At 39.0% G+C, this 24682-nt stretch overlaps 1 protein-coding gene and 1 long non-coding RNA gene across 3 annotated transcripts in view; one reads left to right on the top strand and one right to left on the bottom strand.

Annotated features, from left to right (window-relative positions):
• The window catches only part of ZSWIM5 (zinc finger SWIM-type containing 5), a 202483-nt gene that overhangs the window by 17689 nt on the left and 160112 nt on the right, over positions 1–24682 (bottom strand). The window contains exons 5-11 of one of the 2 annotated variants that reach the window (XM_064589247.1): positions 21070–21249; positions 14584–14760; positions 9200–9346; positions 8568–8705; positions 6899–7159; positions 6551–6686; positions 5401–5558 (exon numbers count right to left, since the gene is read on the bottom strand). In XM_064589247.1, the coding sequence (XP_064445317.1) occupies positions 5401–5558; positions 6551–6686; positions 6899–7159; positions 8568–8705; positions 9200–9346; positions 14584–14760; positions 21070–21249 (1197 nt within the window). The remainder of the gene's footprint in view (positions 1–5400; positions 5559–6550; positions 6687–6898; positions 7160–8567; positions 8706–9199; positions 9347–14583; positions 14761–21069; positions 21250–24682) is intronic. The other variant, XM_064589248.1, reaches the window with a different exon arrangement.
• LOC135364188 (uncharacterized) lies at positions 6946–17348 on the top strand. Its single transcript, XR_010410952.1, has 4 exons — positions 6946–7082; positions 12494–12600; positions 13747–13957; positions 14832–17348. It is a non-coding gene; the product is annotated as an uncharacterized LOC135364188 (long non-coding RNA).

The following is a 24682-nucleotide window of genomic DNA, read 5'->3' as shown; positions in this document are numbered from 1 at the left end:
TTCCTTTTCATTACTGAGTAGTGTTGCACTGTATGGTGATAGCACAGTTTATTTATCTGTTCACCTATGGATGGATATTTGGATTGTTTCTTGTTGTTTGTTATTAAAAACAAAGCTGCTATGAACATTCATGTTGAAGAATTTGTCAGATATATACTTTCCTTTCTTTTGGGTAATACCTAGGAGTGCAATGGCTGTATTGTATGTGTAAGTGTCCATTTAACTTTTTAAGAAATTATAAAACAGTTTCTCAAAGTGGTCTTGCCACTTATGTTCCTGCATGTAGTACATGAAAGCTCCACTTGCTCCACATCCTTGACAGTCCTTGCTATAGGTTTTTTTTTTAATTTAGCCATTTTCTTATTGTGATTCTATTGCATTTCCCTAAGAACTAACAATATTGAACATTTCTTCATGTGCTTATTTTCCATCAGAATATCTTCTTTGGTGGAGTGTCTCTTCATATCTTTGCTCACTTAAAAAATGTGTTGTTCATTTTCTTATTATTGAGTTTTGAGAATTCTTTACATATTCTGGATACAAGTCCTTTATGAGATACGTGATTTGCAAATATTTCTCCCAGTCTGTGGCTTGTCTTTTCATCCAATAGACACTTCATAAAGCAAAAGTTCTTAATTTTGTATGTCCAATTTATCCATTTTTTCTTTTGTGGATTGTACTTTTAATGTTGTATCTCCAAAATCTTTGCTTAACAAAAAATGAAAATGATTTTTCCAATGTTTTCTTCTAAAATTTTATAGTTTTAGCTTTTACATCTAGATCCTTGATCCATCATAAGATAATTTTTGTGTATGTTGTACCATTTGTTGAAAAGACCATCCTTTTTTCTCAGCGGAATTGGCTCTACCCTTTATTGAAACAAACTGACCTAATATATATGAGTCTGCTTTGGGACTATTCTTTTTCATTGATTTGTTTGTCTAAACACCAATAATCCTATTTTGAATATTATAGCTTTATAATAAGTCTTGAAATCAAGTAGTATTAGTCTTACTACTTTTACTTTTCTTTTGCAAAGTTATTTTTGGCTACTCTAGGTCCTCTGCATTTTCATACAAATTTTACAATCAGATAATCAATATCTATCCCAAAGGCTGTTGGGATTTTGATTGGAATTGCATTGAATCTATACATCAATTTGTAGTAAATGAACATTTAATAATATTGAGTCTTCTAATCCGTAAGTGCAGTATGTCTTTCCATTTATTTAGGTCTTCTTTCATTTCTCTCAGCAGTGTTTTATGATTTTCATTGTATAGGTTTTGAACGTCTTTTGTCAAGTTTATTTTCAAGTATTTCATATTTTATTTATATTATTATAATAGTAATTTTTAAAATTTCAATTTCTGATTGTTCATTGCTGGTATATTGATTTCTATATATTGATCTTGTATCCTGCAACCTTGCTAAACTCATTTTTAATTCTAATAGCTCCTTCTAGATTTCATAGGATTTTTCTACATAGTTGAGCATGTCATGTGAGAATACAGCTTTACTTCTTCCCTTTTTTAAAAAAGATTTTATTTTTAAGTAATCTCTACACCCAATGTGGGGCTTGAACCCACAACCCTGAGATCAAGAATAGCATGCTCCACCAACTGAGCCAGCGAGACACCCCTACTTCTTCCTTTCTAATCTGGATATCTTTTATTATTACTTTTTATTGTCTTATTGTACTGGATAGAACCACCAGTTTGATGCTGAATGAAGAGCTGAAGGCAAACATCTTTGCCTTGTTCCTGATGTTAGAAAGAAAGGATTCAATCTTTTACCATTAAGTATGAGTAGCTGTATCTTAGATATCCTTTATCATGTTGCAGGAGTTTCTTTCTTTTCCTAGTTTAAGAATTTTTAATGTTCTTATTAGGAATTAATGTTAGATTTTATTAAATGCTTTTTCTGTATTATTAAAATGATGAATAACGCATGGGTTTTGTTTTTTATTCTATTAGTATGGTGATTGATTTTTGAATGTTAAACTAATCTTACATTCCTGGGATAAATCCTACTTTGTCGTGATGTTTCATCTTTTTAAAATATATTATTGGATCCAATCTGTTAACACTTCTATTAAGAATTTTTGCACCTGTGCTCGTAAGGATATTAGTCTGTAGTTTTCTTATGATTTTTGACTGGTTTTGGTATCAAGAGTAATGCTGGCTTCATAGATTGAGCTGGGAAATATTTTCTCCTCTTCAATTTTCTGAAAGAGTTTGCACAGAATTGTTATGTTTTTGGGGTGCCTGGGTGGCTCAGTCAGTTAAGTGTATGCCTTCGGCTCAGGTCATGATCCTAGGCAGGAAGCCTGCTTCTCCCTCTGCCTGCCGCTCCCCCTGCTTGTGCTCTCTCTCTGTCAAATAAATAAAGTCTTAAAAAAAAAAAAAAGAATTGTTATGTTTTCCTTAAATATTTGGTAGAAGTTACCAGTGAAGCCATCTAGACCTGGATTTTTTTTGTGGAAAGGTTTTTAACTATAAATTCAATTTTTTAATGTTCATTTCTATTTATTATTTTTATTGTGATAAAATATACATAACATAAAATTCACCATTCTAACCATTTAAGGATTTAAGGCTACAATTTAATGACATTAAGTCCATTCACAATGTTGTGCAACTATGGCCACTATACATTTCCAGAACTTTTCATCATCCCAAATAGAAACTTTATACTCATTAAATAATAACTAGCTACCCCAGGCTCTGTATTCTACTTTGTCTCTATGAATTTCTCCTCCATTTTGCTTTCTGCCTCTTCAAATTTAATATTAACTGTGGCCACTTTACTCAAGTGACGTCTGCCAGGTTGCTCTATAGCAGACTTGCACTTTTTTCCTTTATGATTGGTAAGTGCTTTGTGGACAGATACTTTGAGACTACATAAATATTCCCTTCCTAATAAAATGTTTGCCCACTAGTTTAGTATCCCCTGATGTTTCCTTGCTGTGGCAAGTCTAGGTACTTCAATTAAGCAGAAACATAAATATTTCTCCTTTTGTGTGTGTTTTATTTCACTTAGCATGTTTTTAAGGCTCATCTATGTTGTAGCATGTATCAGAATTTCATTCCTTTGTATTGCTAAATTAATATTCCTTTGAATGCATAGATCACATTTTGTTTATCTGTTCATCTGTTGATAGACACATTTCCAACTTTTTGCTACTGTGAATAATGCTGCTATGAACATTGGTGTATAAGTATCTGTCTGAGTCCAAGTTTTTAATTCTTTTGGGTATATACCTAGTTCATCTTTATTTATTCTTGAATGAGCTTTGGTAGTTTCTATCTTTCAAGGAATTAGTCTACTTCATTTATGTTGTTTAATTTATTGACATAAAATTGTTCACAATATTCCTTTATCATTTTTATGTCTTTAGAATTTGTTGTGATGTCACCTTTCTCATTCTTGGGATTGGTGGGATTTTTGTCTTCTCTCTTTTTTTCTTGATCAGTCTGGACAGAGATTTCAATTTTATTTTTCTTTCAAACAGTGGTTTCATTGATTTAAATCTACTGTTTTTCTACATTCTATTTATTGCTTTATGCTCTGATCTTTATTTAATTTCCTTTCATCTGCTTACTTTGAATTTCATTTGATCTTCTTTTTCTGGTTTCTGGTTAAGGTGGAAGCTGAGATCACGGAGTTGAAGCCTTTCTTCTTTTCAGATACAGGCATTTAGTGCTAAAAATTTCCTTCTAAGTAAAGCTTTAGCTGTATTCCCCAAAACTTTGAAATGTTTTTCTTTCATTTTCCTTCAGTTTCAACATTTTCTAATCTTCTTGGGTTTCTTCCCTTTGTCCAGTGAGTTATATGGAAGTGTGTGGTTTAATTCCCCCAAATTTGGTGGATCTTCCATAGGTATCTTTTTATTGTTGATTTCTAATTCAATTGAGGTTGTCTGAAAAAACTTATTTCACTTTGTTTTTGAAAGATATCTTCAATGATACAGAATTCTAGGTTGACAGTTTTTTACAAGTACTTTAATGAATTTTCTCCACTTTTTTCTGGTTTATACTGTTTCTAGTGAGAAACCTCTCATATTTAATCTTTTGGTTTTTTGTACATAATATGTCTTTTTTCTCTAGTTACTTTTAAGTATGATTTTCTCTCTCTCTCTTTTTTTTAAGATTTTATTTATTTATTTGACAGAGAGAGACACAGTGAGAGGGAACACAAGCAGGGGGAGTGGGAAAGGGAGAAGCAGGCTTCCCGCTGAGCAGGGAGCCCGATGTGGGGCTCGATCCCAGAACCCTGGGATCATGACCTGAGCCAAAGGCAGATGCTTAACAACTGAGCCACCCAGGTGCCCCTAAGATTTTCTCTTTTAATACTGGTTTTAAACAATTTGATTATGATGCGCCTTAGTATAGTTTTGTGTTTCTAGTGCTTGAGGTTAACTGAACATCCTGGATCTGTAGTCATCCTATCCTGCTTGGAATCTGATACTCCATGCCATGCCACTGCCACCTCCACCCCCACATGGATGCCTATTATCAAATTTATTGATTTTTGCCTGTAAGATTGGTGAAAAATGTTATCTCAGGGTAATTTTAATTTGTATTTCTCAAGGGAGTCCAGGTATTTAATTGTTCAAAAGTTACTTGTATCTTCTTTTCTTTGAACTTGTATGCTTTGTTCAACTGTTGTGTTGGTGTATTGATCATTTTCATATTGATTTATCTGTATCTTTTACCTTTTCCATAATGAGCATGTATTTTTTGGGCAGTAAGATACAACATACAGTTATTTTTAATACAAAAAAGTCTTAAAATATCCATAGTTTCCTGGTATCAGAAAAATAGTCACAACCCATGCAACCTAGTATTTTGTTATAGCTTCTCAGGGGCTTATTTTCATTTCTTTCTGTGGTGGAACCTACCTAGCTAACAGGGAGGTATATGTGCTTGAAAATGTAAGAGTCCCTCTGGGCTGCCTATTTTCTGACAAGGAGCCCTGGAAATATCACAAACTCACATATCTGTAAAGCAATTTATAGCTCTTAGTCATGACTTCACTGGATCTTCCAATGGCCCTGGAGAGGCTGATAGGATCACTGACAATGAATCCCATTTTATAGATTTTGAACCTGAGGCCTGCAAAGATGAAGTGATTATATCATATGGAAGGTTAGATTTAGAAGTTATCTTAAAGATGATTTCATTCTATGTACTCGGCATCCCACAATTAGTAACAAAGGCAAAACTCTGGCTTGGACCTGGGTGCTCATTCTAATGACAGCAATCAAAGTGAGGATCCCTATCACTCTAAGTAGTCAAGAATAGCCTTTCTTCTTTAGAGGATTGCAGACCAAGCCCTTGGAAGGCCATGACTGGGCCACCATAGTGGGGGTGCTGGAGCCTAAGGTCTATCTATGCTCACCTTTGGCAGCAGTCAGCATGGTTGAGGCCAGTTCACATTGCTGTGATTCCAAGTGTCCAAGCGTGAACCAGCGAGGATAACGACTGGGCACCACAGACACCATATGGTGAGGGTGAGAACTGTCGCCTGTAGAAGTTGAGTTTTCTAGAACAGGTAACCTAGAAGACCCAGGGAGAGTTATCAGCCACCATCCAGACCCTTGACATTCTGAGCTACCTTAGAGAAGTTTGTTCTTTGCTGGGAAGGAACTGGGCAGGAAAGGGTTAACAAGAGCTTTTAAAGGTTGTTTATCTGTTTGTTTTTTTAATGTAGGCTCCATGCCCAGGATGGAGCCCCATGCAGGGCTTGAACTCATGACCCTGAGATCAAGATCTGAGCTGAGATCAAGAGTTGGACACCTAACTGACTGAGCCACCCAGGCACCCTGAGCCTTAAAGGTTTTAAAACCTAGAATACTATACTGTATGTGAGGTGAGTGCCTGGGCACTTGTAGAACTCAAGCTGAATACTTCTTATGGCAAATAGATTTGAAAGGCAGTTCAAAAGCCCTAAAATTACTTTTTAAAGTATAAGAAACACATGCCAAGGAATCCTCAGCAGTCCTTTTCTGGTTGAAGTGAAGAGTTTCTGATCTGACTAAAATTCTTCTTCTATATGGTCTGCTGCATCCTAGAGGTCCACACCTGCCTAATCCAAGGATCCTATTCTAGTTTGAAAATGAGATGCCCATAGCTCATTGTTCTCAAGTCCTGGTATAGAAAGACTTATTTTTATTTCTTCCAGACACATCTGGTGACCTATGCCTGGGAACCATGACTCATTTGAGCTACAGAAGGGCTCAAACCCATTCTCAGGCTGCCTAATGGGCCCCAGAACAAAGATACTCAGGTCTTGGGTGCTCCATTTCTATTAAAAACTTAGGGGCTTCCTCAGGCGACCCACCAAGAGTACAACCAGGGAGACAAATGGTCACCAGCAAGGCATTCCAGATAGGAATCCTAGATAATATGAATATGCCTGAGCTATTTTAGGGTAGGCTTGGTCCAATATTTTTAGGTCTAATAGAATAGACAAAGCGGGAAAGAGAAGAAAGAGCAGTGGAAACTTCTGCTTTGATGGAGGCAACTGGGCTGGGGAAAGGGCTACCCACCTCATAGCACGTAAGGCTAATTTATAGGACAGGTCTGGATCATGAGGCAGCAGAGCTGAGAACAAATACTTGGCAAAGGTATGCATGGGAACACTCTCTCGGTGAATGACTTCTCCTAAACCACTGAAGGGGCCTCCTGCAGGAAGAAGATAGGACAGCCAGTTATTTATCCACATGCTTCTATTTGCCAACGTGGACTTGAGCTGTAGGATCCTGCACATGTTTGCTAGCCATGGGTACTTGAACTACACTTCAATGTAAAAAATGATGTTATACAGTGCTCTGTTAGAGAGGGGAACCCAGAGTTACAGGCCTAAGGCACTGTGACAAAAGCCCTTCTCTACTTACCTTCCAGTAGTAAGATGCATTGTTTCTGCAGTGTTTGCACTAGCTCATCGTCCAGCTGCAGCTCTTGAAGTCGACTCAGGAGCTGCTCCTCATTACGGCACACCTTGTCCTGTGCGTAGAGGCCTTCAGGCATCACCCTCTGTTGACCCATCCCCATCAGAGCAACTTCCAGGGCCAATGACAGGTAGGACTCATGGCTGTTTGGGCAGCCTGTAGCCACAGGTACATGCTGGTACACAGGGGGTCTGCTTTCATTCATATCTGAGGGCAACAGGGGACCAGATTCTTTAGGTCAGCTCTGTGGATTCTTCTGCTCCTCTCTCCCTCCCACTTTGGAATACAGTTAGGTCAGCAGATATCACAGGGAAGCTGAGTCAGAACCCCAGAGCAGTAAGGAAAATATACTGAAAAAAGATTATGCAGAGCCACAAAAATTCCCAACTCCATCCCAATATGTGAACTGGCTAGACCATTTGGGGAAGAAGTAGATCTTATATTAATCTTTTGCTAACACATTATGTAATACCATGATTATCTGGTTTTGTGTCTGTCTCTTTCACTAGAGTGTGAGCACCCTAAAGGGAAGAGACTTTATCTATTGCCCTCTGCATCTCCAGGGCCTGGTATATGAAAGGAGCTAAGTGTATGTCATTGGTGAATGAATTCCAAGTGCAATCTCAGGTTTTCAAGATGTAAGTGTCACTGTGCAGATGAAACAGACCAAAGATGATGATTTCTTTTCAGGGGATTAGAGGAAAGATAAGGGCAGCTCTAGCTTGGATTGGGGCCACCCATTGTATCTCTACCCAGAGAAATCCAAATCCATCCAGTTAAACTATTACTTTTGTAACACTTGCAACTTCTTTGTTATTATTACCTTATATGTTCCACGTCTGGGTTCCAAGTTTCAGAAAAAGAGCACAGGTTTAAAGTCTTATAGGGGGTTAGAGTCTTGGTTTCTTTTCTTTCCCCTTCACTCATCTGATTAAATATTTATGGAAAACTGTTAAATGAGAGGTATTGCACTAAGTGCTGGGGTCACAAAGATAAGTAAGTCATAATTTCTGCCTCAAGCAACCGAAGTCTAGTAAGATAATCACTTGTAAACAAATTGTAATGCAGTGGGCTAAATACTATAATAGATATATGTATACAATAGAGTGATGGCATAAAATTCTGTCTCTAGTCATTGCTACATTGAGACTACTAAGTTTCTTCCCTCCTAGTTCTCATTGGTAAATTTGGAATATAACCGTCATGAGGAAGAAAGTTCAAAGGAAACATGAGAATATTATGCAGTTGCAGGGGTTACACACACTCTTCTTCTTAGAAGTTCTTTTCCACTTCCAGACTGCTCTGAGACTTGGCCTCTGCCTCTTGAAATCCCTATTGCTCTTCTTACTCACTTTGGATTACACTCTTTAGGCATTCATGGTATGGAAGTGAGAGGAACAAAGGAAGGCTGGAAAGGTAAAATGGGAGAATAGGATAGGGCCAGTCCTATTCTGGACTGGTGGGAGGTGGGAAAGAGATGAAGCCCAAGGAAACCTCATAGGGCACATCCAACTTGGTTAAGAAGAGAAAGGCTGCAGGAAATGTAGAACAGAGTCTTGAGGGAAAGGAGGGCTAGCAAGGACAGTTCTAGCTCTCCGCAGGCTGACCCCTGTACCTGACACTTCCAGATAGCCATCATCGTTCAGACGACAGGCCTCAGTCAAAGTGAGAAACAGGCAGCCAATGGGATCCAGAGGGTGCCCCACCCAGCCTTCCAGGTTTGTGATGGTTGTGGTTCCTCTTTGTAACAGTTCTGGGAACAAACAGATCCAAATTTTAGAAAGTGATAGAGACACACATTGCTCCCTGTCCCTGTCTGGGTCTCCTCATTAGTCTCTCTTAGGCATTGGCCCTGCAACTTAAAAAAAATCTTCCCTCATTGTCTTGCCTTGGATTCATAGGACTGGTCACAAATTTATCGGCCATAAGGTCTTGAGGTCTGCATTTAGGCTTCTTGCTCATAGCACACATATGTAAATATAGTTTTACAGTTTAAAGAGGGTCTTCTTATACCAGATCTTAGTGGGCCTTCCAACTGCCTGTGAGGGAGGCAGACCAGCATTATTATTCCCATTTTGCAGATTCATAGATTCATAGAGGTAAAGTGAGGCATTCCACACAGCAGGCAGAAAACCCTGAAATTCCCTAGTCCCTGCCACTCCATGAAACTTAATGAAAACCTTATAGCCCCTAAAGATCCTCATCAGCCCCAGCCTATGGAGTCAAAATGGCTCCTTATCACTATACCTTTCTTCTGATGCTTGTAGATTTCCAGCTGCCGTTGCTGCTGCAACCTCAGAGTATTGATAATGGCCACCGTGAGTCTGAGGGCCTCTTTTGGATAACCATGGGAGCGCAGAGCATCAACCCGAGCACAGGCTGTAGGCACATGCTCTACCAGATGAGAAGAAAATATTTTGGTTGGGTTAGGTTTTCCAATCAGGATAATTCATGCTTGACAGAGGGAGTTTGTGTTTTGCTCAGTTCCTAAAATTGAATTGACATCTACTGTGTACCAAGACCTATGTTTTATCTTTTAAGAATATAAAGTTGAAAAAGTCATAGGCACTACTTTCAAAGAGCCACCATGCAGCCTCTGTAGAATGGTATGGTGTAGAAAGGAACACACAACTAGGATAATAAAATGTAGTACCTCTTTGTGAACTGGTACTATGGGAATCCAGTGGAGGTAGCAACTAACTGCCTAAAGAGAAAGGCCTCATTCATTTATTAATCCTACATTTCCTGAGAACCTATTATATGCCAGCTTGTTTGCCAGGCAAAGGAAGTACAAAGGTGAATAAGAAATGTTCACTTCCCTCAAAGACCTCACAAATAGTACATAAATAGATCATTATAAAACAGTTAAAAGTAAATGACATGATAGAAATATATACAGAATGCAGAAAAAGCATTTGACAAAGTACAGCATCCTTTCTTGATTAAAACTCTTCACAATGTGCGGATAGAGGATACATAACTCAATATCATAAAAGCCATCTATGAAAAACCCATAGCGAATATCATACTCAATGGGGAAAAACTGAGAGCTTTTCCCCTAAGATCAGGAACACGGTAGGGATGTCCGCTATCACCACTGCTATTCAACATAGTACTAGAAGTCCTAGCCTCAGCAATCAGACAACAAAAAGATATAAAAAGCATCCAAATCAGCAAAGAAGAAGTGAAACTCTCACTTTTGCAGATGATATGATACTTTATCTGGAAAACCCAAAAGACTCCACCCCAAAACTGCTAGAACTCATACAGGAATTCAGTAAAGTGGCAGGATATAAAATCAATGCACAGAATTCAGTGGCATTTCTATACACCAACAACAAGACAGAAGAAAGTAAAATTAAGGAGTTGATCCCATTTACAATTGCACCCAAAGCCATAAGATACCTAGGATTAATCTAACCAAAGAGGCAAAGAATCTGTACTCAGAAAACTATAAAATACTCATGAAAGAAATTGAGGAAGACACAAAGAAATGAAAAAACGTTCCATGCTCATGGATTGGAAGAACAAATATTGTGAAAATGTCTATGCTACCTAGAGCAATCTACATATTTAATGCAATCCCTATCAAAATATCATCCACTTTTTTCAAAGAAATGGAACAAATAATCCTAAAGTTTGTATGGAACCAGAAAAGACTCCGAAGAGCCAGAGGAATGTTGAAAAAGAAAAGCAAAGCAATTCCGGACTTCAAGCTCTATTACAAAGCTGTAATCATCAAGACAGTATGGTACTGGCACAAAAACAGACACTTAGATCAATGGAACAGAACAGAGAGCTCAGAAATGGACCCTCAACTCTATGGTCAACTAATCTTCAACAAAGCAGGGAAGAATGTCCAATGGAAAAAAGATAGTCTCTTCAACAAATGGTGTTGGGAAAATTGGACAACCACATGCAGAAGAATGAAACTGGACCATTTCCTTACACCACACACAAAAATAGACTCAAAATGGATGAAAGACCTAAATGTGAGACAGGAGTCCATCAAAATCCTTGAGAAGAACACAGGCAGCAACCTCTTCGACCTCAGCTGCAGCAACTTCTTCCTAGAAACATCGCCAAAGGCAAGGGAAGCAAGGGCAAAAATGAACTCTTGGGACTTCATCAAGATAAAAAGCTTTTGCACAGCAAAGGAAACAGTCAACAAAGCCAAAAGACAACTGGCAGAATGGGAGAAGATATTTGCAAATGATATATCAGATAAAGGGCTAGTATCCAAAATCTATAAAGAACTTATCTAACTCGACACCCAAAGAACAAAGAATCCAATCAAGAAATGGGCAGAAGACATGAACAGACATTTCTGCAAAGAAGACATCCAGATGGCCAAGAGACACATGAAAAAGTGCTCAACCTCACTCGGCATCAGGGAAATACAAATCAAAACCTCAATGAGATACCACTTCACACCAGTCAGAATGGCTAAAATTAACAAGTCAGGAAACGACAGATGTTGGCGAGGATGCGGAGAGAGGGGAACCCTCCTACACTGTTGGTGGGAATGCAAGTTGGTGCAGCCACTCTGGAAAACAGTATGGAGGTTCTTCAAAAAGTTGAAAATAGAGCTACCCTACAACCCAACAACTGCACTCCTGGGTATTTACCCCAAAGATACAAATGTAGTGATCCGAAGGGGCACATGCACCCCAATGTTTATAGCAGCAATGTCCACAATAGCCAAACTATGGAAAGAAACCAGATGTCCAACAACAGATGAATGGGTAAGGAAGAAGTGGTATATATATATAACAATGGAATATTATGCAGCCATCAAAAAAAAAAAAGGAAATCTTGCCATTTGCAACGATGTGGATGGAACTAGAGGGTATTATGCTAAGCGGAGTAAGTCAATCAGAGAAAGACAAGTATCATATGATCTCACTGATACAAGGAATTTGAGAAACAAGACGGAGGGTCATAGGGGAAGGGAAGGAAAATGAAACAAGACGAAACCAGAGAGGGAGACAAACCGTAAGAGACTCTTAATCTCAGGAAACAAACTGAGGGTTGCTGGAGTAGAGGGGGGTAGGAGGGATGGGGTGGCGGGGTGATGGACATTGGGGAGGGTATGTGCTATGGTGAGCACTGTGAACTGTGAAGACTGATGAATCACAGACCTGTACCCCTGAAACAAATAATACATTATATGTTAATAAAAAAAATTAAAAAATATATATAGAGAGAATATAATATTTGAGCTGCACTTTGTAGAACTAGCAAGATTTTAAATAGGTAGACAAAAAGGGAAGGGGATTCCTAGCAAAAAACATATAAGCAAAGGCATATAAATAAAAACATAAAAAGTATTCTATAAAGCATCTTCTGAGTATAACAGATAGTTCTGTGCAGAGTTATGTGATCAGAGACTGCCTGGAAATGTAGAGTCTGGGAGGCCATACTAAGGAGACTAGATTTAACTTAAGGATAATGGAGGACCATAAAAGGCTTATATATGGGCAAGTGATTATAATGAAATTAATGGTTCATTTTGTGATTTTTTTTTTTTAATTTAAATAGGCTCCCTGCCCAGCATAGAACTCAATGCAGGGCTCTAACTCATGACCCCGAGATCAAGAGCTGAGCTGAGATCAAGAGCTGGATGCTTAACCAACTGAGCCACCCAGGTGCCCCCATTTTGTGATTTATTTTAAAGATAATATTAAAAGTCAGAAATAAATGCAGAAAATCTGAAAATACAGATAAGCAAAATATAAAATAAAAACCAGATAATCATTATTTCTAGTTTTGTGTGTATGTATGCATAAGTATGTGTATGTATATATATTGTGATTGTGTATATATATATATCACATGGAATGATATGATTATTATTATTTCTTAAAGATTTATTTATTTTAGAGAGCGAGAGCATGAGCGGGGGAGGGGTCAGAAAGGGGGGGGAGAGAGAGAGAGAGATGGAAGGAAGCCGACTCCCCTCTGAGCATGGAGCTCAAAGTGGGGCTCCATTTTACGACCTTGAGATCATGACCTGAGCCGAAATCAAAAGTCAGACGCTTAACCAGTTGAGCCACCCAGTGCCCCCATGGGACAATATTATAATTATTATTTTGTAACTGGGTTTTTCCTCTAACATATTGTAAAATTCTTCTATATCATTAAATATACTTCTATAACATTAAAGATGATGATATATCATTCCTCTGAATAAATATGTATATTATCCATTGAGTCACTCAATCCCCTATTGTTGGACATTTAGATTATTTCCAATTTTTCTAAACTGTACATTATTTACATCCATGCTCTAATAAAGCCCCTAGCTTTACACATATTCTTAGTTAATTATAGCTCAGGATAAATTCCTAGATGGAGAATTCCTGGATCAATGGGTATGAATGTATTTTAACAGCTTTTGATAAGTATTATTGAAATACTCTTCAGATAGGCTATAAGCACTTACATTCCTACCAGTAGTAAATGAGAGTATCTCCATGTAACCTTTCCCACACCATAAACTAATTATCTTTACTTTAAAAATTTCTGACCATTTGACAATCAAAAAATGGTAATTCAGTGTTGTTGTGATTTTCACCTTTGTTTACTGATGAGGTATATATATATTTTCACACACTTGTTAGATTGATGTTTTAGATGTGTTGGATCAGAGAAGAAGAAAGATGACCAAAGGAGACTTCAGGTAGTGGCCCACAGTGAGTTTGGCCAAGGCTTTTAAGAGAGAGATAGGGACATACACATATTCAGCAAGATCTTTTTTTTTTTTTAAGATTTTATTTATTTATTTGACACAGAGAGACAGCATGCAAGAGCACAAGCAGGGAGAGCAGGAGTGGGAGAAGCAGTCTCCCCACCGAGGAGGGAGCCTGATTCAGGGCTCGATCCCAGGACCCCAGGATCATGACCTGAGCTGAAGGCAGATGCTGAACCAACTGAGCCACCCAGATGCCCCTGCATATTCAGCAAGATCTTGAGAAAGACAAAGAAACGGGGTGAAGGATGGAGGTAGGGAATTGGGAGAAGATATAAAAATGTATTTGTTGTAAGACTCAGAAAAGGAGTATTTTTTAAAAGTGTCTTTTGGAATAGGGATCCTGTGATAAAGTCAAGAAGAGACTGAAAGACAGCCAGAGGAAGGTTTAAATCCACAATGGAACAGCTCTGCTCCTTTATGATGAAGGAAGGAAGGGAAGGTAGAGAGGAGGAAAGGAAGACAGCTTGGTGACAAATGCAGATAGTGCCCTAGCTACTAGCACAGGGTAATTTAAGTTTCAAAGTTAGTGCCTTTTTAGCAAAATATATTTCAGAGTAGATTATAGTGTTGCTCAGCAACTGCTAAGAGCCTATGAACTGATGTTTAATAGTTTTATTAGTACTCTTTGAGATTTATTAACTCCTTTCCCCTCCTAAAGCTCAGGAAACAATACAAATTCCTCTGGTTGAGGTCATTATACCTCAGCTAAGTACACAGCAAATGGCTGAGGCTTCACATAAATACCCTGAGTCCCTAGTTAAGGCCCCAAAAGATCTGTGCAAATTGTAGTTGTGTTGCCAGCGCCTATGCAGTTCTGGTCTGGCGCAAGGTAAGACTGCGCTCTGAAATTCTTAGAGGAGAGGAGAGTTACACTTACCAAGCCACAGTGGCTGGCCTTGGGAATTAAACAGTAGTCTCTCACTTTCCTGCTGGCAGGCAGGAGCTGTATATATATCGCTGCTTATTATTCGCTGTAAGTGGCTGTCCTGCCAATGTAATTCACGGCCCTCGATGGCTCTAGTGAACACTGTTCGTCTTGGCCTGGATAAGGAGTCTGGGAAAAGAAAGACATGCAGCAGTTCAATGACAGGTAATCTGAAGCTCTAACTCTTATGTCTTCTTCAGAGTGGGAGGATGAGAAGAACAGTATGTGGTTAGTGAGAGCAGCCACTCTGCCATCTGTCTGGGTGCTTGTTGTGCTGCCTCTTTATTGGATAAGCACTTAATGTGTCTGTGACCTCTATGGGAAGAACCTTTCTACAGAGACCTATGGCTGCCTTTCCACTTTACAGAAGACCAATTTCTCCTAGGACTGAGCGCCACATGAAAAAGAAGAGGGACAGTGGTGCTCAGCTGCTCAATTATGAGGATACCAACTGCTTCTACAGAAGTCAGAGGAAGAGAGAAGCAGCTGGGTAATTTCCCTGGCCAATCCATAACCTGTCTCATTTACAGCATGACCCTTATAAGACTAAGGACTCCATGTAATTGATATTAAAAGCTGAAAAAGAGCAGATGCCCTGTGTATTCTGGTCCCTTTATCACATTGATATCTATAGGTTTACAGTCTTGTTCTCTAATATGAAAAACTGCTGCTGACAAAAGACTAATTAAATTAACATGGACTCTTACCATCCCATCTCTCTTCAGGAAAAGGTCTGCAAGGAAACCAAAACAGTTTAGACAAAGTAGGCTCAAGGTGGTGTGGGTGGTGTGGAGGAAGACCAAATGAAAGACACATCATCATAAACTGTAGAGACAGAAGGACTCACGGAAATTACATTTAAGGAAATAAAAAAACCACAAAGGATTATTTAATTGACTCACTGCCAGATTAAGGGCAACTGGAACTATTTTGGGATCAAGGACTAAAGTACTATACAGAGATGCCCAAATGAGGTGTACATCCACTGAGCCTGTGCAAAAAAAACTGGAAGGGAAAGCCAGGGGATTCAGAATGAACATGAAAGAAATGAACATATTCATTCATTAAGCAAAAGTCCTTAGAATATGTTAATCTCTTCAGAATTTGATATATTACATAGAGTATGGGCTTAGAGGTTAACTTAGAATAGCATGACAGTATCTACTGAAATTTCTCCCTCATGTTGTCCCTCAGTGGAAGCACAACGTACCTCCTACTGGCTACAGTCTAAACCCCTCTCTTGCTGAACTGAGACTCTACCTTGGGTCTGCTCAGCCCACAGTGGGGATTAGGCTCCCAATATACATCAAGTCTGCAAATAATGAGTACCTGCCTACACATGGCCTACACATTGTTCTAGGTGCTGAGGATATATAAAATCCCTGCCTTCATGGAACTTTACATTTAAATGGGCAGAGACAGTTGAATAAATATACAGTATACCAGATATTTCAGATGGTTATGAGTGCTATAGAAAAGACTAAAGCAAAATTAGGGAGAAAGGTAAGCTGGTGTTGGGTGGGGGTTGTTGTTTTATATAGAATGGTATCTAATAAGATAACATTTGAACAGAAACTTCAAGCCTTAGAGATAACTAAGGGAAGAGCATTCCAGGCAAAAGAAATAGCAGATGCTAAAATCCTGAGGTGGGTACATATTTGGAGTGTTTGAGGGTAGTGAGGAGGCCAGTATACTTAGAATGGAATGAGCAAGTAGAAAAAATCATAGGAGATGAGGTCAGAGAGATACTAGGAAGCCAGATCATTGAGGACCTTACAGGCCATGAGTGAACGATGAGAAGCCACCGGAGGGCTTTGAATTGTTGAAGGTATATGATGTGACCTGCTTTTTAAAAAGATAACTGGCAGCAGTATTGAGTACAGACCATGAGGTGGAAGGGCAGAAGCAGGAGGGGCAGTTGGGAAGTCACTGCAATAATTTGTGAAAAATGATGGCAGTAGAGGTGATAAGAATATATGGATTCTGTTGGACAGAAGACATGAACAGACACTTTTCCAAAGAAGACATTCAGATGGCTAAAAGACACATGAAAAAATGCTCAACATCACTCATCATCAGGGAAATACAAATCAAAACCACAATGAGATACCATCTCATACTTGTCAAAATGGCTAAAAGTAATAACATAAGAAACAACAGGTGTTGGCAAGGATGCAGAGAAAGGGGAATCCTCTTGCACTGTTGGTGGGAATGCAAACTGGTGAAGCCACTCTGGAGAACACTTTGGAGGTTCCTCAGAAAGTTAAAAATAGAACTACCCTATGACCCAGTAATTGCATTACTAGGTATTTTCCCAAAGGATACAAAAATACAGATACGAAGGGGTATATGCACCCCAATGTTTATATATAGCAGCACTATCAACAATAGCCAAACTATGGAGAGAGCCCAAATGTCCATCAACTGATGAATGGATAAAGAAGATGTGCCACACACACACACACACACACACACACAAATGGAATATTACTCAGCCATCAAAAAGAACGAAATCTTGCCATTGGCAATGATCTGGATGGGGCCAGAGTATATTATGTTAGGTGAAATAAATTAGTCAGAGAAAGACAAATACCATCTGATTTCACTCATATGTGGAATTTAAGAAACAAAACAGATGAACATATAGGAGGCGGGGAAGAAAAGTAAGAAGAGCGAGGGAAACAAACCATAAGATACTCTTAATGATAGAGAACAAACTGAGGGGTGATGGAGGGAGGTGGGTGGGGGATGGGCTAGAAGAGTGATGGGCATTAAGGAAGGCACTTGTTGGGATGAGCACTGGGTGTTGTATGTACGTGATAAATCACTGAATTCTACTCCTGAAACCAATATTGCACTGAATGTTAGCTAAGTAGAATTTATATAAAAATCAGAAAAAAAGAAAAAATATATGGATTCTGGATATATTCTGAAGGTAAAACCAATAGGATTTGCTCATGGTTTAGATCTTGAGTGAGAGAGAAAAAGAATCAAGAATGACTCCATGGTTTTTAAGACAGACTTGCCATACTGGAGATAGGGAGACTATAGGAGGAGCAGGTTTAGGTGGGGCTTGAGACATAAGAAATCTAAGTGGAGATATTGAAAAGGCAGTTGAGTATACAAGTCCGGAATTGGGAGTTAAAGTCTGGTCAAGGGATATAAATTTGGGAGTAGTTAGTATACAGATGATTATCAAAATAAGGCCATCACTAAGGGAGTATGTATACAGAGAGAAGTGGTTTGATGACTGAGCCCTAGGCACTCTAATATTTTAGGTTAGGAAGTAGGGAGGAGACAGTAAAAGAGGCTGAGAAGGAGGAACCAATGAAGTAAGAGCAGAACCAAGAGAGTAGTGTCTTGGAAATAACATGAAAAAGGTGTTTCAAGGAGAAAGTAAACAATTGTAACAAATACTGCTGATAGGTCAAGTAAGATTATGACTGAGAATCAGCCACTAGATTTGGCCATGTTTAGCATCAGTGACCCATACAAGAGCAGTTTCAATAGTGGAGGGATGAAAGCTGACCAGAGTGAGTTCAATGGAGAATATGAGCAGAAGTAGAGATGATAAATATGTACTATTCTTTTAAATTATTTGTCTTTTTTTAATTTTTAATTTTTAAAAAAAGATTTTATTTATTTATTTGACAGAGAGAGACACAGCAAGAGAGGGAACACAAGCAGGGGGAGTAGGAGAGGGAGAAGCAGACTTCCCGCGGAGCAGGGAGCCCGATGCGGAGCTTGATCCCAGGACCCTGGGATCATGACCTGAGCCGAAGGCAGACGCTTAACAACTGAGCCACCCAGGTGCCCCTAAATTATTTTTCTTAATTCTACCAATTATTTCTACTACCTCAGGGAAACAGTGTGGTAGCCAGAGAGGCATATGGGAACAACATGAGGGTGTTTCGTTTTGTTTTGTGATGAGAGAGAAAGCAATATACTTGTATACTCAGGACTAATCCACAAAATTTGTGAAGCAGGAGAGAGAGAAGATAATTCCTGGAGTGATGTCCTGGATAAAAGAAAAGGAAAAGGATCTTGAGAATAGGTAGAGGGCTCGGGGTTAGAAGCACAAATAAAAACAGGGGAAGAGGGGGCGCCTGGGTGGCTCAGTTGGTTAAGCGACTGCCTTCGGCTCAGGTCATGATCCTGGAGTCCCTGGATCGAGTCCTGCATCGGGCTCCCTGCTCGGCGGGGAATCTGCTTCTCCCTCTGACCCTCCCCCCTCTCATGTGCTCTCTCTCATTCTCAAATAAATAAATAAAATCTTTAAAAAACAAAACAAAACAAAAAAAACAGGGGAAGAGGAAGACTAGATGGGCACAGACAGAGGCAGATATAGTGAGAGAGTCTTGGAAATTCTCTTGTGATTGCTTCTATATTCTCAGTGAATAGGAAGCAGGATTATCAACTGAAAGGGAGGAAGGGGAGGAAATAAAGTTTTCAGGGAAAGACATATGAAACAGTAATTTAGAAGAGTGAAAGAAAGCATAGATTAGGGAAATGTGGTGGATGTCTGGACAATACTATGGACCCATTTGAAATCAGTGGTCATAAACTTAAACTAAGACCAGTTATCATGCTTGTGTTTCTTTTCACCACGTTCAGCTGTGTGGGCATGAGCACTGAGGAATTAGAGAGTGAGACTTAACTACTAAGGTTAGTGTTTTGCTATCTGCGTGAAGTAAAGGGAAAGAAGAGGAGGTTGAGTGTGTATGTGAGGGAGTGATTATAATGACTCACCAAGGAATCTAATGAAGATAAGGAGGAAAATGAGGCTACCAGGAGAATGAAAAGGTGGTAGGATCAAAAGTCCTACTGGGTCAAAGAATTATTGGAATTGGGATACTAGAGAAAATAAGTTAGCAAGACCGATGATGGTATTTAGAGCTGCCTGAAATTGAGATTATGAAGAAGGTATAGTTAATGGCAATCACAAGGTTTAGGGTATGATCTTGGGATTGAATGGCTCAATTATGTGGGAAGATGAGACTATTAAAAGAGAGGAAGTCAAAGAACTGAGAGGCTAGGATATTGGAAGGATCATCTGTGTGGCTACTGAAATTGTCAAGAATTATGATAGAAGCAGTGACAGAAAGCAGTGTTACCGAGCCAACAGCCAAAAATCTTCAAGGAATAAGGAGGATTGACCCAGAGGTCTACAAATAACCAAAACCAGAAGGGTAGCAGACAGTATATTTTGACAGCATGAACATTAAAGCTAGGGAGTATTTTAGGAAGGAGGAAAGGACAATGATATAGAAATGGCAATGAAGAACAAGTGGGATGCCTATTGCTCCATTAGGTATAGAGACGTGAGAGCTAAATCAGCCACAACTTGAGAAGACTGCAGAAGAAGCAACATCCTCAAATGAGAACCAGTAACAACAAGTAACCACTATGATAAAGAAGAAACTGCCAGACTGGAGGCATGTCTCTATATGCATTTGACTCTCTACGCCAATCCAAAACCAATACTAAAGGGATGCTGTGTTGCGGAGGTTAGATGAGTGCCAGTAAAGGGTAGCTTAAAGAAAAGGCAAAACGGTAGCCTTTTCAAACTCTTGTTACCTTAGTTGCTTTAAATATACTGACAATCAGTTATGGTACAGTAGATGAAGACCTGGCCAGAACAATAATTTAAATTATTTTCTCGAGATTAAAAATACCAGATTTATCACTTAAAATAGAAGGGACCACATGTAAAATCAATGTCTGAAAAAAAATCTACCAATACAGGTTCCCAATGGGCTAAAGGGAAATCAGTTGCCAACAGGAAACAGCCTGAGTTAGATGAATTAAAACTGACGTGAATGCTGATGTTCCGTGATAGCGGCAGGCCAGGGGCTCAAAAGGCAGAGGGTACAGTATCACTGTACTAGATTCATCTGAAAATGGGGCAAGAGTCCTAGCAGTAATTTGGGAAGGTAATCCAACCTAGCTATCTGCTGTATAAAAAATTTGAGGAAAACAGAGAAAAGTAAGAAAAGCAATTGTCAGGGCATTTTTAAAAGCTGTTTTTAAAAACAAATAAATAAGTAAATAAATAAATGCTGTTTTTTTCGCTGGCCTTCCATCCTCCCCTTGAGGCAGGCCTTCTAAGCTAAAACCAACCCCAACTGAGGCCAAAATCCATTAGTCATGAAGAACTTGAAAGGTAAAGAGGATTCATGCAGAAGGCTCTAGGAATTTATGGTGGGCACTCTAAGGACACTCAAGATATGGAAAAAGACACAGCATCCTCAATGTCAAAGATAAAAACTTACCCTTATTTAAGGCGTGGCAATTCAAGATAAACAAAAGGATAGGCTTTTCATACTGAGGATGACAATATTGATAGCCAACAATCTGGCCACCTTTGTTCTATAGAGTTTCACCCTCCCACCTTTTGGAGTTCCAGGCACAAAGACCCTAGAAGGATATATTGCTCACCTGGGCTGTGACTGGCATTCTGGGGAAGTGCATTGGTGATGTTGGGCAGCTCGTGCCCATAGTTCCCATCCTCCAGGGGACAGATATCCAGGTCACTCCACTTCTGCAGTTGCTGCAGCCAACAGGACTTTTCCTCCAGTTTGCAATGTGGATTTAAAATGATGCACACCCATAAGGCCCCTGGAAATAAAGCAAACAACATTCTTGATATCTTTCCTCTGATGTATGTGTCAGCTTTAATTTTTCAGGCTACTCTTTTCTTCCGTTTTTGGTTGGTAGGAAGAGTTCCCCAAACATCAGCTTTTCTCAATATAAAAAATCAAATCTGCTGAAGTTTACAGAAATGGCTTATTTTTCCTCCCCAAAGCTTCCTTAAAGCAGCGATTATCTGGATATCTGGATATGTGCCTATAATGATGAACAAGACAGATTTGGGCTTGAATTCTGAGCTCAGATTTGTAGTCCAGCATATTATTTATTGAGAATTTTGTATGTTCAAGGCCTATTTTCCTACTGGAGAATAAGACATTGTTCCAACCCTTGAGGAGCTGTCCAATGGGGGAGATAGATAAATAAACATAATGTCATTTGAATAAGATGAGTGTTAAGATAAAGATATGTTCATGGTGCGGTGCCTGGGTGGCTCAGTCGGCTAAGCATCTGCCTTTGGCTCAGGTCATGATCCTGGAGTCCCAGGATTGAGTCCTGCATTGGGCTCCCTGCTCAGTGGGGAGTCTGCTTCTCCCTCTGCCTCTCCCCCCTGGCTTGTGCTCTCTCTCGCTCACTCTCTCTCTCCCTTAAATAAATAATATCTTAAATAAAAAAAAAGATAAGCTCAGGGTACAATAGCAGCATATAGGATGGGCACTTAGCAGAAGGACAGGGGTCAGAAGGGAGGTGCTCAGAAAACGTATCAATTTTTGATAAGTTGACCTTGGATTTTTTGAACTTCAAATCCTTCGACTGTAAAACTGGTAGCATAAAAACAACTACTTTGCAAGGATATTTTGAGAATTAAATGAAATTAACATTTGTAAAAGGATATTTTTTGGCATATTACTTGGCACATAGCAGAATTTTAGTATTACCTTTTTCCAAAAAAAATAGTTTATTTCAGCTGGGATTTTGATAACTGCTGATCAACCATGATGCCTTGAAACTATCACATTCTTGGATCTTCTCTGTCACTGTAGCAGAGTAGCACATATTCCATATAACCAATGACTACTGTTTCTCTTACCATTTCACCCTTCTTTTAAAGCAAAGCTGCCTCTTCTTTTTAAGGTTGGCTATGTGGTTGAGCCAGATATATTCTCAATCTCAAATCAGCAATAAGCCTGGCTGCAGAGTATCTTAAGTTAAAAATCCTTTGGGATGAAGCTACATCTTTGGACAGAGGTACTTTGAAACACAAGGCCCCTTAAACTCAAATGGGAATGTTTTAAAGGCCATTTTTAGCCTCAATTTCAGATACTACCTGAAGATGGTGAAAATTAATTTCTATTGGCTCAGTTTTAAAAATCTACCATGAAATATAAACTACACTATGTAATAAAATAGTATTATATTATGATGACTCTCAAGAGAATTATAGTTAGGATTCATCCAAATAATAATTAAAATAAAGCATGGCAAATGCTATCATAGACATACATAAAATCCTATGAGAATATACATGATGGAGCAATGAATTCTGCATGTGGGGTCAGGAGAAGTTATAGAAAGGATATGACATTTGAGTTTGAAGAATAAACATGAATTAATTCTGGTTAAAGATAGCTAACCACTGCTTCCTTCTGAAACCTCACTAAAATGAAAATAAAGGGATAAAAATAGGCATAAACTGACACAGACACAGAGAATGGGAGAGATAAAAGAGGACAGCCACAAAATTTTAGAATCTGGAAAGCGTGTGGATGAGTGATAGCTGACTTAGCAGAACAGACAAAGTTGAAACCTCCACCAGCAGTTAGGAAAGCCCAGAAGCAGAACTGATTCATGCTGCAGAACCCTGCTGAAAGTGGGGCTGAAATTAGTAAAATTGGTTAGAAGTCTGTCAAAGGTCTCAGGCTCACAGAGTTCCTCCTCTATTCAGGGTAGCTGAGTGCCTGCTCCTTCCCTCTCCTGGAAGACCAGAGCCTTCCTCACTGGGAGGGTTGATTCAGAGAGGCTCAGGATTGGAAATATTATGCACAGCGAAGAGTGGGGTGTCCATACTAAAAACTGAGGGATTTGGGAAGATACACATATTGAACAAATGGATATCCCCCAACCCAACCCTCTTTCCCCACTTGGTTCTAAGAAGACTGACAGGTTTATAACTCAGAAACAAGAGACTGGAGGATTCATCTCTGGAAATCAACCCAAGGAGAAAAACACAGCAGATACTGTAGTTCGGGCTCTCCACTGAAAAAAGCCCAGCCAGGTCATCCTCAGTTAAACTCACTAATTTACAAGGTCTCTCTCTCTCTCAAACACACACACACACACACACACACACACACACACACACACGGCTTCCTTTTAGCTCTTAAGTGTTACTCTTAAATAGGAATGGACAGCTAAGAAACATTAGATATACAAGGAAAGCATCTTACATAAAGGACAGAGAACAAAGCAAGCGTAAAGAAGAAAAGCCTGGAGGAAATACAAAAAAGGCAGAGATGACAGAAAACTTAAAAAAACCTTTGCAATTGATAGCCTCCAAGTGAGAAGATACTGTATCTATGAAAAAAGTGCAGGATGCAACAACAACAAAAAATGGGCTTTTGGAAATTAAAAATATAATGATAAAAATTGATTAAAAATTATTAAGATGGTTGATGGGGCACCTGGGTGGCTCAATTGGTTAAGCGTCTACTTTTGGCTCAGGTTGTGATCCCAGGGTCCTGGGATCTGCACTGAGTCGGGCTCCCTGCTCAGTGGGGAGTCTGCTTCTCCCTCTCTTCTGCCCTTCCCCACCCCCCGCTCATGCTCTCTCTATCCATCTTGTTCTCTCTTAAATAAATAAAATTTTTATTAAAAAATTAACAAGATGATTGAAAGATAAAACTGAGTCACATGAAATAATCTAGCAATTTTACCATCTTCTTAAAGACATCCCTTTGGACCCTCTATTTTCTTATCTCTGATCTAGACGGTCCTCTCAGCCTGTAGCATAGTAACCTAGAAGCTAATATCCAAGTAACAGAAGTAGTTCCAGACAAAAAGAGAAAATAAAGGTGAGGAAATGAAAAAAAAGTTCAAGAAAACATCTCAAATTAAGAGAAGGCCTACTAAGTATTAAGCAAATTAGATTTTTTAAAGTTTATCTATTTATTTATTTTTAGTAATCTATACACGAGATATGAGGTGCAAACACACAACCCTGAGACCAAGAGTCACATGCTTTACTGACTGAGACAGCCAGATGCCCAAGCAGATTAAAATTTTTTTTTTTTTTTTTTGGTTTCAGGAGTAGAATGTGTATATTCACCACTTACATATAACACCCAGTGCTCATCACAACGCGTGCCCTCCTTAATGCCCATCCCCCATTTAGCCCATCCCCCACCCATCCCCCTTCCAGCAACCCTCAGTTAAGAGTCTATTATGGTTTACCTCCCTCTCTGTT

Source organism: Mirounga angustirostris, unplaced genomic scaffold (genome assembly GCF_029215605.1).
Source record: "Mirounga angustirostris isolate CCGP_5_RB_7025 unplaced genomic scaffold, mMirAng1.0.hap1 SCAF_4, whole genome shotgun sequence".
Taxonomy (NCBI): domain Eukaryota; kingdom Metazoa; phylum Chordata; class Mammalia; order Carnivora; family Phocidae; genus Mirounga; species Mirounga angustirostris.
The sequence above is the reverse complement of the archived record's forward strand: the minus strand, read 5'-3'. Positions and strand labels throughout refer to the sequence as shown.